Source organism: Tursiops truncatus, chromosome 7 (assembly GCF_011762595.2).
Source record: "Tursiops truncatus isolate mTurTru1 chromosome 7, mTurTru1.mat.Y, whole genome shotgun sequence".
NCBI lineage: Eukaryota > Metazoa > Chordata > Mammalia > Artiodactyla > Delphinidae > Tursiops > Tursiops truncatus.
In genome coordinates, this window is record NC_047040.1 from 321,254 (window position 1) to 338,380 (window position 17,127).

General features: G+C 64.2%; 2 protein-coding genes across 12 annotated transcripts in view; one reads left to right on the forward strand and one right to left on the reverse strand.

Moving 5' to 3' along the window:
• The first annotated feature begins 1,549 nt into the window (after window positions 1-1,549).
• Window positions 1,550-12,311, forward strand: STK25 (serine/threonine kinase 25). 2 transcript variants are annotated; one of them, XM_033859396.2, is made up of 12 exons: window positions 1,550-1,707; window positions 2,161-2,283; window positions 6,327-6,557; window positions 7,198-7,254; window positions 7,758-7,866; window positions 8,503-8,660; window positions 8,750-8,935; window positions 9,359-9,504; window positions 9,669-9,783; window positions 9,966-10,037; window positions 11,482-11,618; window positions 11,788-12,311. In XM_033859396.2, exons 2-12 carry the CDS (start codon window positions 2,254-2,256, stop codon window positions 11,825-11,827), a joined length of 1,281 nt encoding a protein of 426 aa, XP_033715287.1. In that variant the 5' UTR covers window positions 1,550-1,707; window positions 2,161-2,253; the 3' UTR covers window positions 11,828-12,311. The 2 variants fall into 2 exon arrangements, with proteins under 2 accessions (XP_033715287.1, XP_033715288.1); XM_033859397.2 differs by having other exon boundaries at window positions 8,852-8,935.
• A 115-nt stretch (window positions 12,312-12,426) lies between these two features.
• The window catches only part of FARP2 (FERM, ARH/RhoGEF and pleckstrin domain protein 2), a 92,993-nt gene continuing 88,292 nt past the window's right edge, over window positions 12,427-17,127 (reverse strand). For 8 of the 10 annotated variants that reach the window (XM_033859389.2, XM_033859390.2, XM_073806987.1 and 5 more), the window contains 6 exons: window positions 16,025-16,107; window positions 15,088-15,206; window positions 14,702-14,862; window positions 13,591-13,698; window positions 13,253-13,404; window positions 12,427-12,964 (listed from right to left, as the gene is read on the reverse strand). In XM_033859389.2, the coding sequence (XP_033715280.1) occupies window positions 12,895-12,964; window positions 13,253-13,404; window positions 13,591-13,698; window positions 14,702-14,862; window positions 15,088-15,206; window positions 16,025-16,107 (693 nt within the window). In that variant the 3' untranslated portion in view covers window positions 12,427-12,894. Of the gene's footprint in view, window positions 12,965-13,252; window positions 13,405-13,590; window positions 13,699-14,537; window positions 14,863-15,087; window positions 15,207-16,024; window positions 16,108-17,127 lie in introns of those variants that run through there. The other 2 variants (XR_004527306.2, XM_019934703.3) reach the window with 2 other exon arrangements.

The following is a 17,127-nucleotide window of genomic DNA, read 5'->3' on the forward strand; positions in this document are numbered from 1 at the left end:
GTCTATTCTCGATTTTTTCTTATTGGGTTGTTTGTTTTTTAACTGTTGATTTTTGAGAGCTCTTTATATATTCTCAGTACATACAGTTGGATATGTGATTTGCAAGTTTTTCTTCCAGTCTATGGCTTGTCTTTTCATTCTCTTAATAATGTCTTTCTGAAAGCAAAATTCAAAAATTTTGATGAAATCCAATTTATCATTGCTCTTTTAAAATTTGTACTAAAATATGAAGAACATAAAATGTATCATTTTAACCTTTTTTTTCATTTTAACCATTTTTAACTGTACAATTCACTGACATTCGTAAATTCACCATGTTGTGTAACTATGATCACTGTCTATTTCCGGAACTTTGTCATCACTCCAAACAGAAACTCTGTACCCATTAGGTAATATCTCCCTGTTTTTCCCCTCCCCCAGCCCCTGGAAATCTCTATTCTACTTTCTGTCTCTTGAATTGGCCCATTCTTTTTTGTTGTTATTGTTGCGGTACGCGGGCCTCTCAGTGCTGCGGCTTCTCCCGTTGCGGAGCACAGGCTCCGGACGCGCAGGCTCAGCGGCCATGGCTCACGGGTCCAGCCACTCCGCCGCATGTGGGATTTTCCCGGACCGGGGCACGAACCCGTGTCCCCTGCATCGGCAGGCGGACTCTCAACCACTGCGCCCCCAGGGAAGCCTGAAGTGGCCTATTCTTGACCCCTCATCTAAGTGAAGTCATACAGTGTTTGTCCCTTTGTGATAGGTCTATTTCATTTTATTTTATTTATTTTTAATTGTGGTAAAATACAGGTCGCATAAAACGTACCATCTTAACTGTACAGTTCAGCAGCGTTAAATACATTCACACAGGTGTGCAGCCAACCTCCAGCCCTCTCTTCATCTTCCCAAACTGAAACTCTGCCCGCATTGAACAATACGCCCACCCTGGCAGTTACCCTTCACCTTTCTGTCTCTACGAATCTGGCTACTCTCGGGACCTCACATACGTGGAATCAAACAGTATTTGTCCTTCCGTGACTGGCTTATGTCACTTAGCGCCACGTCGTCAAGGTTCATCCAGGCAGTGGCTTGTGTCAGAACCGCCTCCCTTTTTCAGGCTGAATAGTGTTCCCGGGCACGTCCAGACCCAGTCATCCCTCCCCGACCGGAGATGCTGGAAGGGGCGGGGCCTGCAGGACAGGACGGGAGCCTAGGGCCAGGTGCTCCCAGGTGCGGGAAGGAGTAGGGGCAGCGCGAGGGCGGAGGGCGGAGGGCGGGGCGGGGGGGGAGGGCGGGGCGGAGGGGCGGCCCCACCCCACGGCCGCCCCGGCCCGGCCCCGGCCCGCGGCCTGCCGGGAGACGTAGGCCCGAGCCTCTCAGGAAGCAGGACTCGGAGTCCCAGAGAGCTCCGCGGCGCGCCTGCGGGCCGCGACACTGCTCGCCGCGTGGCCTGCCGGGACTTGTAGTCCAGCGCCTGCGGGCGCCCCGGCGCAGGGCGAGAGAGGGACTCGGTGTCCCAGAGAGCCCCGCGCTGGGCCACGACGCCGCGCGCCCTCGCCGTCGCCGCCGTCGCCGCCGCCGCCGGGCTTTCTCCGGCCGCCGCCGACACTGTCGCTGCTTCGCGGACTGGAGGGCCCAGGCATCTCCGGGCGAGCGGAGGCTGCGGGTGGGAGCCTTCGTGGGCACTGCGGAGCGGGCCGGGGGAGGCCGGGATGGAGCCCCCCGGAGGTGGGCGCGCTGCCGGGCGGGCCCGCGCCTGGGGCGGTTGGGGAGGGGGCCGGGCGGCGGGGGGAGTGGGGCGGGGGGAGGGCTCCGGGGGCGGGGGCGGCGGTGGGGGTGGGGCGCGGAGAGGGCACTGGGGGAGGGGTTAGGGGCGGGGGTCCAGGCGGGGGTCCGGGGTCTGAAGGAAGGGCGGGGGCCGGGGGCGGAGGTGTGAGGGGCTTCGAGGAGTGCCCGGTGTTGGGTGGCTCCTCCGGGGAGGCATTGGGCTGGGCCGGGCGAAGAGGAGAACGCGGCACTGGGGATCCTTCGGAGGAATGGCCCTTCCTTCTGACTCCAGCCCGCCCTCAACCCCAGCTGGTCCCCAGATGGTTGGAGGAGGGGGCGGCCGCCGGGTCCCAGGGGAGCGGGGAGCCCCGTGTACCCGGAACAGGGCACCGAGCAGGCCTGCTCTCCCTGCAGTTGACTGAAGCGGGTGAGCCGAGTTCCAGAGCCTCCAGGCAGGATTTCGGGGCCTCCCGGCGGTGCAGCGGATGGTCTGAGAGCCGCGCAGACATGGCTCACCTCAGGGGATTTGCCAACCAGGTAAGGGGGGCGTCTGGACCGCGGGCGTGTGTGTCGGTGCACGTGCGCCTGACACGGACCGCTGGCTGCAGGGTCTGAGAAAGGGCGCTTCACCAAGGACTGTCTGTTGAAAGTCGTCCTGGCGTTTCCGAAGAGCAGCCCCTGCTAAGGCGTGTGTGGGTTGAAGGGAGGAGCTCGTGGGGAGCCCTGTGATGCACAGCCGTGCGCAAAGCGGGGAGCAGTCTTGCGGTGCTCAGGCTTGGTGGGTGCAGGGCCGACTCCGGTTGGCTGGTTTGCAGCGTTCTGTGGGGCAGGAGTCTCCAAGTCTGTCAGCGTAGAGCCACAGTGCAGGGTCAGCGGAGGGCGTGCAGAGACGTATCTTGGGAACCGGGCCGGCCCGCAGGAACCTGGGTCTGCGCATCTGGAGGCATGTGGAAGGTCGGGGTCCACATGGAGCTTCGGCCTGGGCAGGGACGCTGGCCGTGTCCGGCTGGGGCAGGGGCTGGGGGGGGGACGAGAGGGGCTGAGAATGGGATTTGGCAGCTGTTGGGAGAGTCGGTGTGCAGGGAAAGCCGAGGACACGTGTGTGCCTGTTTCTCTCAAGGGGGCTGGAAAGGGCTGCCCCTGGGCTGGAGGTGCCTGCCTGGAAAGCGCCCACTGCCTTTCTTTTTTGGTTGATTGGTTCTCATAATTCCCGACAGCCACTTTGAGGCGTCTGGCTTTGCACTGGGGACCCTCCACAGTGTGCCCTGAGGCTGGGTGGCTCTGGATAAGAGCGTCGGGGCAGCCAGCTCTGGGCTTCTGGGCCATACGTTTCCCCCTCTTTTGTTAGTTCAAATCGAGTGTGACCCGAAGCTGATGTGAGGTGAGCCACCTGGCAGTTGGGTGTCCCTGCGTCCTAGCTGTTGGGTCTTGTTCTCCTCATCTTGTCGGCTCCAGCGTGGTTTAGGCTGAGCGCTGTGAGGTGTTGGGAGCTGCTCTTAAAGAGAACTTCCGTGGGCTGAGTCTGAGGATGGGTGCTCGGGAGGAACAGGAAGCGTGTGTCTGTGTGTGGGCGGCGGGGCTGGGGTCAGGGTCAGCTCCAGGCCCAGCTGGGCTCCTTGGAGAAACCTGGAGCGCCTCACACAGTTGCTGGGCAGGGCATCCTGGACCGGCTGTGGCTGCAGACGGGCCCCAGGGCCTGCTCGCTGACGCGGACGTGAGCTGGTGGGTTTTCGTTCATCAGTGACATCTTGTGTCTTAAATTACATGACTCAGATGCTGGGAGGGAAGCCTGGCTCGAGTTTATTTTTATAAAGAGCTATGGGAGTGGCTCCCGTGGGTCCCAGAATGAGAAATGGGAGCTATGAGCCCCCCCATACCTGTGTGCTGATGGTGCTTGGAGTGTGGTCTGGGCCTCCGGATCACATGCCCGGGGAAGGGAGCGCAGGCCCAGAGGAGCTGAGGAAGAGACCCCAAAGGAAGGAAGCCCCTTTTGTCCTTTTAGGGGTGGAGAGACTTGGTCTTTGTCGGTGGCAGGAAGCCTGACAGGACGTTGTTTTCTCTTGAGACGGTTGTCACTGTGGCCCTTCGAGGCGGCCCCTGCATGGGGCCGTGGGTGTGCTCCTCCACAGGCATGGGGGAGCCCCGCATGGCAGGCCCCTGCCTAGCTGGTTCCTGCCCTGCCTACAGGCTCTGGATGGCTGCGGGCAGCGCCGCGTGCACATTGGCTGCCGCCCTTCGTGGGGTGGTGGGGGCCGTTGGGCACCCCTCATCTTGGAGGGTGACGCTTACGGCAGACGTATCGCTAAGCGGACATACATACAGACACGCTGCTGAGTGGCAGCTGCAGACCTGGCAGCCCCAGGGCTGATTCAGAGAACCAGGGTCTGGGCCCAGCGAGCAGCCTGAGCGATTGTCCAGACCACGCGTGTTGTCAGGAAGGGCGGCCTGAGACCCAGGCCCCGGAGCACTTGTCTCTCCTTCCGCTGGCAGGGCTGTGAGCAGGTTGTGTCTGTGATGTGCCTGTAGGGTTGGGGTCACGGCCAGGAGCCTTCCTGTCACGCTGTCTGCTCAGGGGACTGGCCTGTAGTGGTGGGGACCCAAAGAGTGTGAGAGTTGGGGCCGGGGCTCCCTGCTTCCCTGCCGAGCCTGGAATCTGGTTAGGGGTCTGCCCTGTCTCCCACTTTGGGGCCGTGGAGGGCTGGGCACCCTGCCTGGGGTATCCCTGGTCAGGCCGCTGCGGGGGACCAGCCCCAGCCCTGCCCCGCGTGGAGAAGGCGGGGAGCGTGTGTCGCTGGCAGAGGCCCGAGAGCTGGAGGGACAGCGGTGCCCATCAGTGCTGCCGGGCCTCGGTCCACCTCCCCTGGGTCTTCTCTGAGACCACCGCAGAAGGAGCGCTGGTGGGACCGGAGGCGTCCCCGGGGCCGTGCCAGCCCTGGCTCGGGCTGGGGCTGGGGCTGGCGTGCGGGTGAGTGGTTTGCTGGACCGGCCCCCAGAGGTGCGAGAGGCCCTCCTGGGCTGGCTGAGCCGAGGGGCACGGGCGGAGGGGCAGGCGGAAGGGGGCTGTGTCCCAGGCTCGCTGGCCCAGCCCTCCCCGAGGCCCCATCACCTGCCGCCCTCTCCTGGGAAGGCAGTTCGCTGGCCACTTGGGGTTGACACGTCATCTCAGTCTGAAGCCAGCTGGGCCGCAAACGGAGCTCTGCCTGGGCGTGAACCCCAGGGGTGCACGTGGGCTCTGTGCTCCCCAGGGCTGTCTCCTCCGGACCTGGTGAGCGCGGCTGCCCTGGGATGGGCCCGCCCTCAGCACCATCACGGACAGCGCTTAGCAGCCGAGCAAGTGGTGACGCCGCCGCTTTGGGTGGGCGCCCCCTGAGACGCCCTCTGGGTGATGGTGCTTGGGGTTTGGAGGGACGTGAGTCCTGGTGGATTTGAGGCCCGGCAGGGCTTGGAAAACCCTTTTCACCTCTGTCTGGACTAAATGCTATGCTCCCTGCCAGCCTTTCCACGGGTCCCACCCAGAGCTGCTGAACCTCACGTGGGTCCTGGGGCTGCAGCGCCTGTGCGGCCGCTCCAGACTCTAAGAACGTGGTCGGTGGCGGGAGTGAGGTGATCTCAGAAGCCCAGGGGACCGCGGGGCGGGGGTGGGGGCGATGCCAGGGGTGCCCCACCCGCTCTCTGGTGCTGCTGCCTGCACGCAGCCCCACGTGGAGCTGTCTCGCCTTGGATGCGCTGAGGGTCAGGGACAAAAGCAGGGTTGTCACCGCGGATGCCCCTCTGCCACAGCGTCCAGGTGCTGGGACAAGGAGGTGCCGAGCGCCTCCTGCCCCAGCGGCTCAGCGCCTGTTAGGGTGGTTTTGTGCTTCTGCCTTGAGCACTGGGTGGGACGGCGTTCCGTATATTTGAACCTCCAAGATCAAGCACCCAAGAAAGTGTCAGTTTTCAGCTCTGCGCTGGTGTGAGGACTGATCTGGGGGCTCGAATGGGACTCTCTCTAAGGGGTGTGGCTTCCGGGTGTGGCTTCCAGGTGCGCAGGGAGAACTCGGTTAACGTGTGCTGGGTTTGTTTTTTGTTTTAATTAACAGGCTTTATTTTTTAGAGCAGTTTCAGGTTTACAGGAAGATCGGTGAGAGTTCCGTACATCCCTCGTCCCTTCCCCTGGGGAGTCTGTTACAGTCACTGATCCAGTGTGGACAGGCTGTTTCTCACGAAGCCGGCAGGGCGCGTGAGGCTGGCTCCTGGGTGGTTACAGCGTCGCCCAGGGTCGTCTCACGGTCCCCGCCTCCCTGTGCTCCACCGACTCGTCCCTCCTAACCCGTTACTGTGCCTTGCTGGGCCCTCCCCAGGCGTGGGGTGTGGGCAGGTCGGGGTGACCTGCGTGGCCCCTCTGCCTGCCCACGGCCCTGGTTTCTTGGCGAGAGCCGAGGTCTCGCCGCGCTTTCTGGGGGCGTTTTCCCTTGTGTGGAGGGTAACTTTATCTTCTGAACGAAAAGTGATAACGGAAGCGAGGAAAGCATCTGGGGGCACTCCCTGGCTCTTCGCGGCTCTTGGGGTCACTGGCTGCCCGGCCCGCCCTCTGTCCCCAGCACTCTCGCGTGGACCCCGAGGAGCTCTTCACCAAGCTCGACCGCATCGGCAAGGGCTCGTTTGGGGAGGTGTACAAGGGCATCGACAACCGCACCAAGGAGGTGGTTGCCATCAAGATCATCGACCTGGAGGAGGCTGAGGACGAGATCGAGGACATCCAGCAGGAGATCACGGTGCTCAGCCAGTGCGACAGCCCCTACATCACGCGCTACTTCGGCTCCTACCTGAAGGTGCCTGCGGGCTGGGGGCTTGCTCTGCGCCAGCCACGCCCGTGCCCGCCCCTCCGGGGAGCCGTCCAGGTTCCCTGTGGCCAGCACGGGGACGGCCCCGGCAGTCCCCGTGTCTGCTTGGGAGGCCGAGGCTGGGTCTGCTCCCACGTGGGCCTGGTCTGAAGGGCAGGGGTCCCGACAGGTGAACACGGACCCAGCCTCACAGTGGAGGGGGCCCCCAAGAAGCGACAGCCCCCAGGGCCAAGCGTGCATGCAGAGAGGGGCCTGGCCTCGTCCTGAGGGGGAGCCCTTGGGAGGGCAGGGCGTGAGCAGAGTCTCTGGGGTCGGCCGGCTCTGGAGTGGCCTGGCTGCGCCCGCTGCCCGGGCAAGGGTGCATCTGCTGGGAGAGCTCTGGGACCCCCGCAGCCGGAGCCTGGAGCCCTTCCCAGGAGGGCTTTGAGGGAGGGGGCTCGGCTGCTGACCGGGCACTTGGTCTGTCTGCAGAGCGTCTGCAGCGGGGGCGTGGTGGGAGGGGAGCCAGGCTGGGCTGCCGCAGCCCGTCCCCGGTGGGCGTCCTGGCTGAGTCACCCCGGTGGGGGCATGTGTCGGGGTCCCATGCTTGTCGGCTGCCCCGTGCTGACGCGCGCTTCTCTGGTACCAGAGCACGAAGCTGTGGATCATCATGGAGTACCTGGGCGGCGGCTCCGCCTTGGACCTGGTGAGGTGTGGGCCACGCAGTGGGTGGCCCGCAGGGCGGGGGCCAGACTGAAGTTGTCTGGGGGTTGTCCTTGGGCCCTGGGTTCCCGTGACCTCCCTCCCTTTGCCGTCTTGGCACATCGGATGTTCCTTGGGACCCAGCCGGTGCTGAGGGGTCCCGGGCCTCTGCAGGCCTCTGGGGGGTAGGGTGGTTAGCTCCCCCAGGCAGACAGCTCAGGGGTGTGGCTGGGACTCCGTTCTCAGCTGTTACGTTTACAGCGAAGGTGGAGGTAGCGTGTGTCTGTCCTCAGAAAAGGGCCTCCCCCACACCCACGTGACGTGGCATCTGGAACTTCTCTCTCGAGAGTGGGTAAAGAAGTAGGAAGCCCCCGCCATCCAGAGGGTCACCCTGCGCCCGGTAGAGAGGAGGTCGAGCTCAGGCCTTGGCGCTGGCTCTGGGTGGCAGGGAAGGGAGGGTGGGCCGGCGTTGCAGGGGAGGCCCGAGTGTCTCCTCTGTGTCTGCAGCTTAAGCCGGGTCCCCTGGAGGAGACCTACATCGCCACCATCCTGCGAGAGATCCTGAAGGGCCTGGAGTACCTGCACTCGGAGCGCAAGATACACCGAGACATCAAAGGTCCCTCGGGGCTGTGAGGTGGCAGGCGGCTCTGGGGCACGGGGCTGGCGGTGCTCAGTGCGCCCAGCCTGCGCTCCCCGTGGCCTCGGAAACCCAGCGGTTCCATCTTGCTCTGTCTTCCAGAAGACACTGCCAGTGACGGACAGAGCTTTCTGAGTACCGTGTCCCTGTGCGCTGGCAGAGCAGCTCTGCACGTAGCGTAGGAGGGACCCTATTTAGGCCAAAAACATGGACTCTCGCTCAGGTCTTCGATCTGAGAGTGAGGTGTAGTTAGGGCAACCGTGCTGGTGTACACGAGTGGCCAGGCCACCAGGGAGGGACCTGGCTGAGGGGCTGACGGGAGGTGACTGGCAGAGTGAGGGGACGGTCAGGGTCACCTCCGCCTGTTGTGTGACTTGGGAGGAAGGGCCGTCGCTCTGTTTGTGGGATTTTTCGTAAGAGGCGACCACCACGAGGGCCCTGGAGCCTGGCCTGGGGGGAGCACGTGGCTGTGCCCCTCACCTGCTGGCAGTGCCCTGGGGCCCTGGTCAGGTCGTCGGGCGGACGCCGGGAGGGAGGCGCTTCCTCGGGCAGCTGCGTGCGGGCGGGAGCCCTCGTGGCGCGGAGGGTGACGCCCCGCTGTCCTGTGTCGGGCAGCTGCCAACGTGCTGCTCTCAGAGCAGGGTGACGTGAAGCTGGCAGACTTCGGGGTGGCAGGGCAGCTCACGGACACGCAGATCAAGAGGAACACGTTTGTGGGCACCCCCTTCTGGATGGCGCCCGAGGTCATCAAGCAGTCGGCCTATGACTTCAAGGTGGGCGCGGCGGGGGGGGGGGGCAGGGTCGCGGGCGGGGGCGCTCAAGGTGCCCCGGCTGCAGTGGCCCCGTGTGGCTTTCCGTCCAGGCTGACATCTGGTCGCTGGGGATCACGGCCATCGAGCTGGCCAAGGGCGAGCCCCCCAACTCCGACCTCCACCCCATGCGCGTCTTGTTCCTGATCCCCAAGAACAGCCCACCCACGCTGGAGGGCCGCCACAGCAAGCCCTTCAGGGAGTTCGTGGAGGCGTGCCTCAACAAGGACCCCCGATTCGTAAGCACCTCCAGGCCCCCCGCTCCAGCAGGTGCCAGCTTGCATGGCTGGGCGGGTTCTGGCCGCGCGAACCAGGCCCCGGGGGGGGGGGGGTGGTGTGTGTGTGTGTGTGTGTGTGTGTGTGTGTGTGTGTGTGTCCAGGTGCCCCTTCGCCCCAGCCTCTCTTGGTCCAGGGTGGGCTCCGCTGCAACCCCCGGCGGGTCTGGGGAAGCTCCAGAGGGCTCCCCCCTCACAAGGACGGCGTGCAGCACCCCCCAGCCTCCCTGTTGCCCCTTCCCACCCGGAGGCCCCTCACCGAGCCCCCGGGAGCAGCAAGGCTGAGGCCCAGGGCTCGGCCCAGGCTGTTTTGCGCCTGAGCCCCCGGAGCTCGAAGGGCGGAGCTTGGCTGCCCGGCGCCAGGTAACCCGTGCCCGTGCCCGGCAGCGGCCCGCCGCCAAGGAGCTCCTGAAGCACAAGTTCATCACGCGCTACACCAAGAAGACCTCCTTCCTCACTGAGCTCATCGACCGCTACAAGCGCTGGAAGTCAGAGGGCCACGGCGAGGAGTCAAGCTCCGAGGACTCCGACATGTAGGGGCCCCGCTCGTCCTGTGGGGCTTCGGTGGGCACAGGGGCGGGGTCCCTGCTCGGGGGTAGGAATTGGGTGCTTGTTCCTGGTGTCGTGGGCCCAGCGTTCAGGGCTGTGAGGCCAGGTGCGCTTCGCGGCCCTTGTGACTCTTCCTCCTCCCCTTCAGCGACGGAGACCCTGAGGACGGAGAGCAGGGCCCCGTCTGGACGTTCCCCCCCACCATCCGGCCGAGCCCGCACGGCAAGCTGCACAAGGGGACGGCCCTGCATGGCCCCCAGAAGGTCTGGCTGTCCCCGCGCCCACGCCAGGAGGGTGGAGGCCTGTTCAGAGCTGACTGAGGGGAGGGCTGTGGGGGGGCACGTCTCCTGGGCACGTGTGCTCCCCAGGGCGGGTTTCCAGGAGACCGGAAACGGGGCGCCTGAGTTCGCTGCCCTGCTCACCCCTCCGCGCTTTGTGTTTGCAGTCAGCGGAGCCTGTCAAGAGGCAGCCGAGGTCCCAGTGCCTGTCCACGCTGGTCCGACCCGTCTTTGGAGAGGTGAGGGCCGGGCCGGGGGGCCTGGGGGGCAGGGGCTGTATTGCTGTTCTTCAGAGATGCTGCCCCCGCAGGGCCACAGCAAGGTACGCTGGCCAGCCTGCCGGTGCGCAGGCTTTCTGGGTCCCGTAAAGCCCACGAGGGTGGACCTGTGGACCCGGCCTTCTGAGTGGAAGGGCCAGGGATGGCTGGGGCAAGCTGGCCTAAGGTGACCCTTAAGTTCCCAAGCCTGCCAGGGTTCTCTGGGGTCTCAGGGCAGCTTTGATCGTGAATTACTGTCTTAGGACTTTTTGTCTTGAACCAGAAACACGGGGTGACTCTCTTGTCTAGAGAGAGGCCGGGAGATTTAGATCTTGGTGTTGGGTGTCAGGCCCTGGGCAGGGAGCCCTTAAGGACAACTCCCCAGTGGTCACGTGACCTGGTGTCTGTGTCACCTGCTCATGGGCAGTCGGTAGCATCCCCAGGAGCATAAGTCAGCCGGCAGTGGGTTGTGGTCAGGTCAGGTTCACACCCAGGGTGTCGCTGGCACCTGGAGCTCGGGGGAGGAGGAGGGGATGTTGAGCGTGGCAGCAGCAGAGCCTTTCCACGGAGGGTGGGGTGCGGGCACGGGGCAGGGGCGTCAGGATGCAGGCAGGCACGCTGCCACCTCCAGGGGCCTGGAATGCCTGGAGTGGGGGGAACGGGATTGGGGGGACTGCCCCTGGTTGTGCGGGCACCTGGGGCTGTGCGGCAGGAGCTCTTGGGGCTCAGCGTGGACAGCGGGATCAGAAGCCTGAGCAAGGCTGCCACGGGGCGGGGCCGGCAGCTCTGGGGCTGCGTGGTGTGTGCGCGTGTGTGTGTTCATTCGCGTCCCAGCTGCGAGGGGTGGGCCGTGGGCTGGTGTGTCTGGGTAGGGAGGTGGGTGGGGAGGTGGAGTCCCACCTAGGCTGGCTGGGGCCCCCTTAGGGTCCTGACGCTGTGGGCTGGGCCTGCCTGAAGTCGGCTGTTGGGGGGGTGTCCTGGAAGGTGTGCACCCCTGTTTCTGTAGTGTCGGGCGTGGTGGGGACGGGCTGACCAGTCTCCAGCCCCTCCCTGCCAGGCCAGTTGCAGGGACGGCATCTCTCTCCTTTGGGTCCTCACAGCCCCGCGGTGCTGGTGGCGCCTGGTCCCGAAGGTCGGGCCGGCGGGTCTGGCTGTGTCCTCTCACTTGGCGGACCTGAGCTGTGGGCTTCTAGGACCCTGGTCGGGGGAAGCCACGTGAATGGAGAGCCAAGGCCTGAGGACGCGGGTGCTGCAGGGGCAGGCGGGGGGTGGGGCGGCCACTGCCTCTCTTGGGAGCCCCGCCCGCAGGCGTTCCGGGGACCTGCTGTCCCAGCTCTGTGTGGAGGGACCACGCTGCGAGTCACAGGCGAGGGGAGCAGGCCACCAGCCTGAGCCTCTGACCAGGCGCACGGGGGTCTCTCTGCAGCTCAAAGAGAAGCACAAGCAGAGCGGCGGGGGCCTGGGGGCGCTGGAGGAGCTGGAGAACGCCTTCAGCCTGGCTGAGGAGTCCTGCCCCGGCATCTCGGACAAGCTGATGGCTCAGCTGGTGGAGCGCGTGCAGAGGTGAGGGTGCTGGGGCAGGGGGGGAGGCCCAGGACGCGCTTTGGGTGCTCGCCCTTGGGACAGGAGGCGGCAGGACGGGGCCGCACCGGCTTCGCTCGGTGTCCCGGAGACCCCACCCCGGCCGGCACTGCCGGGCGGCGGCAGCAGTGACGGGGCCTCGGGTCCGCAGGTTTTCACACAGCAGAAACCACCTGACGTCAGCCCGCTGAAGCCGCTGCGGTTCGCACACAGGGGAGAGAGGGGTCTTCGTCTTGAGCTGCCTTGTCGAGGACCGCGCTGACTGGAAACCCCGTGTGCTGTCGGGGCCGCCGGCCTCCCTGCCGGGCCACGCCCCCAGCCCCGAGCAGAGGGCCGCCCCGTTGCCACGCCCCCCTCGTGGCCAGGCCACGGCCACACTCGGCAGCAGAGCGGCGCCTGGCCGTCCCCTCTGTGGGCTCCCGGGCAGTGCGGCCACCCAGACTGAGGGGCAGATATGCCTCCTCCCCACCCGGCCCGATGGCCCTTGGAGGTTGTAGATTTGCCTTGTGGTGTTGGATCAGGTACCGTGTCTTCTCATAAGTACTTGTCAGCCAGAATGTTGTTTTTTAAGAAAAATCGAACTTCCTTGCTTCCCTAAATAGCCTGAGGGTAAGGAGTTGGTTTTCATAGAACGTTGAGAAGTTCCTGCCACTTTCAATAAAGACCTGACTTGGACACATGGTGGTGGTGGCCGGGCGGGGTCCACAGCCTGCGCTCCAGGCCTCTGAGCTCGTCACAGCTCGCAGGGACCACGTGTGCCCACTGGAAGGAGAGGGGCAGCACGCAGGCATACAGGAGATGCCCTTTATTTTTAACCACACGCAGGTTAGCACAGCACACCTCCTGGGGGCTGATAAATTACGGGGACTTTGCTTTCCACTTTGCAGAGGTCTGTGGGGTGGGCGGCAGAGTGGTTTCTGCTGGACTTCCATGTGGCTGTGACCCAGGGGCCCTGTCCCACCCCCCGTTTCACCCAGCCTGAAGGGCAGGGTCCTGCTCTGGAGGCGCAGAGAGGGCAGGTGGGCACCAGCCTCGGCAGTGCATGGAGCCGGGCCCATTTCCACGCACATGTGTGTTCGTCCCGCTGCCCCACGGGGCCAAGGGAGTGACTGGGTCTTGAGGGGACTGTGCCCCTCCCAGGTGTCCCTGTGAGTGAGGCCCATCCACTGCCAGTCTGGAGGGGGGACACGGGACGTGCAGTCATGGGCACGTGCTGCTCTGCTTGCTCGGGTCTGTCCTCAGCCGGGCAGGGTGGGCTTCACGCCTCCTCCTCGGAGGTCCCGGCCCTCCCTGGTGAGGTGCTGGCGCTCTTGATCACCTCCATCCACCTGAGAAGAGGTTTCGGGACCGTCAGGACCGGGACCCGTCCCCCGCCCACAGCAGATTGGGAAGCGGGCGTGCTCTGACCATCAGACCAGTGGGCTTGCGCTCAACTGTCTTCCCAAGAGTGACCCCAAATAAGGAGGGCATGGGACTCAGCATGGGCCAGTTAAAAGCCTGGAAGCAGTGCTCAGTCCTTCCTTTCTAGGACCTAGAAAACCCGCCTCTGGTGTCCTCAGTGGAAGAGGGAGAGCCGAGGAGATACGGGGGGCCCTGGCAGCCCCCCGCGAAATTACCTCCCTAGCGTGTATTTGCTCTCAGCCCGGAAGAAGTAGACGTGGGACTTGAACTGGAGCTTGAAGACGTGCTCCTTGTGGATGCCGTCGGCCTCCCCAGGGAGGCTCACGCTGTAGCCCAGCAGCGGGAGGCTGGCCAGGGGGCAGTCATCCTGGAAGGCAGCAGGGCACGCGCTCGCCAGGCGCCCAGCCCCCCCCCGCCTCTCCCCACACGGCAGCAGCGGCGGGGCCAGGCTCGTTCAGAACCGAGGGGGTTCTGTGAGGGCGCGGTGGGCGGGCCTGGCGGTCCTGCAGTGCCAAGGGCAGAGCCCCCCTCGGGCTCGGTTAAGCACCCCTACCTGGTGAGTTTTGTAGAAGAACAAACAGAAATTGGTGAAGACCACCCACAGCTTCTGCCAGCCGCTACTGTTCTTGAACTTCCTCAGCAGGTATCCCGAGAGCTGGTTCTGGAAGGAAAAGCAAAGCCTGTGGGCACGGGTGTCCAAGAACCGCCAGCCCCAAGACAGCCACTCTTGCGGGCTCTGTCCTCCCAGGGGCCTCCTGGGAGCAGGTGTCTCCCCAGGGTCACCCCCCACAGGCTTCGCTGGCTCCGCACTGACACGAACGCAGTGCCCTTCCCCGTGCTCTGACGCTCTGCTCGTTGGCAGCTAACAAAGGAGGGTGGTAAAAAGTCTGGACAACGAAGTAGAATGGCGCTCAGTTTCTTTCCCGTCATCACCAATCCCCTGTGACACGGAGCCCAGACAGGAAGGTTCTCAGGCGGTGGGGGGCAGGGGTGCCCCGTAAACAGAGGCCCACGCAGCCAGCGGCCCGGCCTGCAGCGTGGCGCTGTTAGGGAGAGGAGGGGCCGCCCCTCTCAGCCCCGAGGCCTGCGCCGCTCTGCGCTGGCCCTCCTGCCCTCCGGCCGGCGCCACCGCTTCCGTCCTCGCACCTCGCGCTGGGGCGAGGCACACGGGCCCGAGTGCATCCACAGACGGTAGGGCCCTCCCCATGACGCAGGCCTCTGCCCCCGTCGGGGCTGATGCTCACGAGGGCCCCGCGCCTCTGACACGTGAGGGGGTGGCACAGACGGTGGACGCGGTGTCCAGGGCCACTCCGCCGTCTTGCAGGCCCCAGCGAGCTGGCCACAATCCCCGCTCTTCCCCGCCCCCCCCGCCCCCCCCCGCCCCCCGCCGTGTCAGGACCCACTCACGCTCCTCACCTGCTCTGCTGGTCCCTCCCCGAGCTTCCGCGGAAGCTCAGGACAAGTGGAGGCAGAGGTGGCCCAGGCGCAAAGAGGCTGCTCCCGGTGAGGGAGGCAGCCATCCCAGGATCCCGGGGCGACAGGCCCTTCGGAGAGAGCTCCTGACGGCGCCCTCCCGGCCCCGCCCACCCGGGCTGCTCTCCCCTGCCACCGTGGACCCCGGGTGTCCCATCAGCCCACACAAGCAGGGTCTCCAGTGGCCGCACCTCGACGGCCGCGCTGCGGTCGGCTCTGGAGATGCTGGTGGTGCGGTCCCAGCACACGTGCATGGCGGTGCTGGCCCGGTGCTGGCCCGGCCCCCCTGAGGAGCAGCGGGCCCTGCGAGCGTCGTCTTCCGACTCCTCCAGAGAGACCTCGTCGGAGGGCCCTGGGGGAGAAGTCAGCCCCTGCTCAGAGGAGACGGGACCCGCCCGCGCCCCCGGCCAGCAGCAGGCAGGGTGCGAGACCACGTGCTGCTCCTGCCAGAAGAGCTCCCGCCCGCCCGAAACGTCCCTCGTGGACGGAGAGCACGTGGGCCCAGCGGGCTGCCCGTGACCTGGGTGACACCCACAGGAAAGCTTCCTTGTCTCCTGGGGGCCCGGCCAGCACTCACTGCGGGGAAGGGGGCACAGCACGCTGCCCAGCGGTGCCAGGGCCGTGTCGGCGCTGCTCTTGGCTGCATTGATGGCAGCGTTCAGGTCCCTCATCCACTTTTCCTTCTCCAGCTGGGTGCTGCGGGGCAGGGCCGAAGCTCAGCCACTGGGCAGGGCCCCCTCCCACTGGAGGGCAGAAGGCCAGGGTGCCTGCTTCCCCCTCGTGCGCCCTATCCTTCGGGTCCAGAGGGCTTGTCAGGATGCTGCTGGAGGCCCAGCCTGCACCTGTCACGCTGGAACGGGGGTGCTCTACAGGGTACTTGGTTCCTGGAACGGGTGTTTAGGTCTCCGGGGCTGTGAAGCTGAAATATGAGACTGGGTCCTGGATCATAAATTAAGCTGCCAGGGTTTCCCGGTGGGAGTCCAGTGCCCTGTGCTCTGACATCAGCCAGGACCCCGCAGGATGGGAGCTGAGAGCCAGGCGCCGCCCGCCCGGACACAGGACGACACCTTTGGAAGAAGCTGGGGACGCGGGCTCCCACAGGGGAGGGACCAGGCACAGCGTCCAGGCCGCCAGGAGCTCGGGTCGCCTTGCTGTCCACAGGGTGTGGGGAGTGGGGAAAGCGTCTGTTTGCTCCTGTGCTACGGCCCAGTCAGCCTCCTGCTGCCCAGCTCCGGGGCGGGAGGCACGTGACGCTAGGCCTCGGTGTGGCCGCCCCGCCGGGCTCCCCCCACTAGCCCGCCGGCCCCCTCCCTTGAGCAGCCAGCAGTGTCACAGCCAGTCTCTGCGGATGGTCTCAATGGTCACAAGCTCCCACGGACAGTGAAGCTGCTCCTGCGGTCGCGTAGCTTTGATGCAGTGCTCGAGGGGCTGCGTGTCCCCGCGACCGCGACACTCTCACAACTCAGAGGGGACCAGGGCCGCTGGGATGCGGAACGCGGGCGGAAGGCCCTTACCTGGCTGCCACCACGACTGTCTTCTGAGCGGCGTAGATGGTGAAACAGTGCGGGACAGACCACTCATTCTCACGTTCTTCCACCTGCGGGCGGGAGAGGAGGGAAGTGTGACCCGGAGCGGGGCTGGCGGAACCCGAGCTTGCGGCAGGACACAGGTGCCGACCAAGCCCACGCCGACTCTACGAGGGGTTACAGGAGACACGAGGGATCCCCGCGCCATGGCGCCTGCTGCCCAGGTGGGCAAGCTGAGGGCCATGGGCACCCAACTACTCACCGGTGGGTCCAGCACTATTAGCTGAAAATCAAGCACGGGAAAAAAGGTTGAGCATTTTAGTTGAAAAGGGAGTTGGACAATTCATGTTTATAAAGTGGTACCAAACGCTAACAGAGTTAGATTCAGGCTAATCTCAGTTATAAGAGATTAAGAGAAGTAACTCCAGAACAAAGTATTCCTTAATCAGACCTAACAGCCTAGAGGAGAAACTGTCCTCTGACCAAGTGAGCTTGTTCTAGGAATGAGGAAGGTGACTGATGGAACCCACCCTGTCACAAAGTCAAAGGGAGAAGAGTGACCATCCCCCTCCACATGCTGAAACACCTTTGCCAAAATCCCACACGTTATTTCTGATAGTATCTCTTATATACAAACAGAAGGAAACGGTGTCTTTCACAAGCCAGGAGTCACCATCCTTCCCTCCACAGTCAGGAGCGAGGGCTGGCTGTCTGTCCCCAGGACCAGCCAGTTACAGGTGACCCACCCCAGAACATGGGATGCCAACCACCGAGCCTCCCGCTGGACTTAAAAGGGTCTGAAACTAACAGGAGCGCAGCCAGGAGGAGAAGGTTATCAAGATGTCGGCCGCCCCCTCCAAGTCAATATGTAAATTTAATGCAATTTCCACAGAAACGCCAATGTTGTTTCTTGAAGGAATCTGTCCAAATGACTCCAAAGTTTATTTAGAAGAATTAAATAAATACTTGAGCAAAGAACTGTTTAAAAAGAAGGACAAATAAGGGAAGGAACTTACCCACACAGTGACTAACCCTTACACCACCACTAATTAGAAGAGTGTAGACTGATGTTGGGACAGACAGAAATGGAA

Bases quoted from the DNA above. Each gene is read 5' to 3' on its own strand.
- STK25 (XM_033859396.2), top strand. From the start codon at position 2,254: ATGGCTCACCTCAGGGGATTTGCCAACCAG. The intron at 6,558-7,197 runs GTGCCTGCGGGC...CTCTGGTACCAG, and splicing joins ACTTCGGCTCCTACCTGAAG to AGCACGAAGCTGTGGATCAT. The intron at 9,505-9,668 runs GTAGGGGCCCCG...CCTCCCCTTCAG, and splicing joins AGCTCCGAGGACTCCGACAT to CGACGGAGACCCTGAGGACG.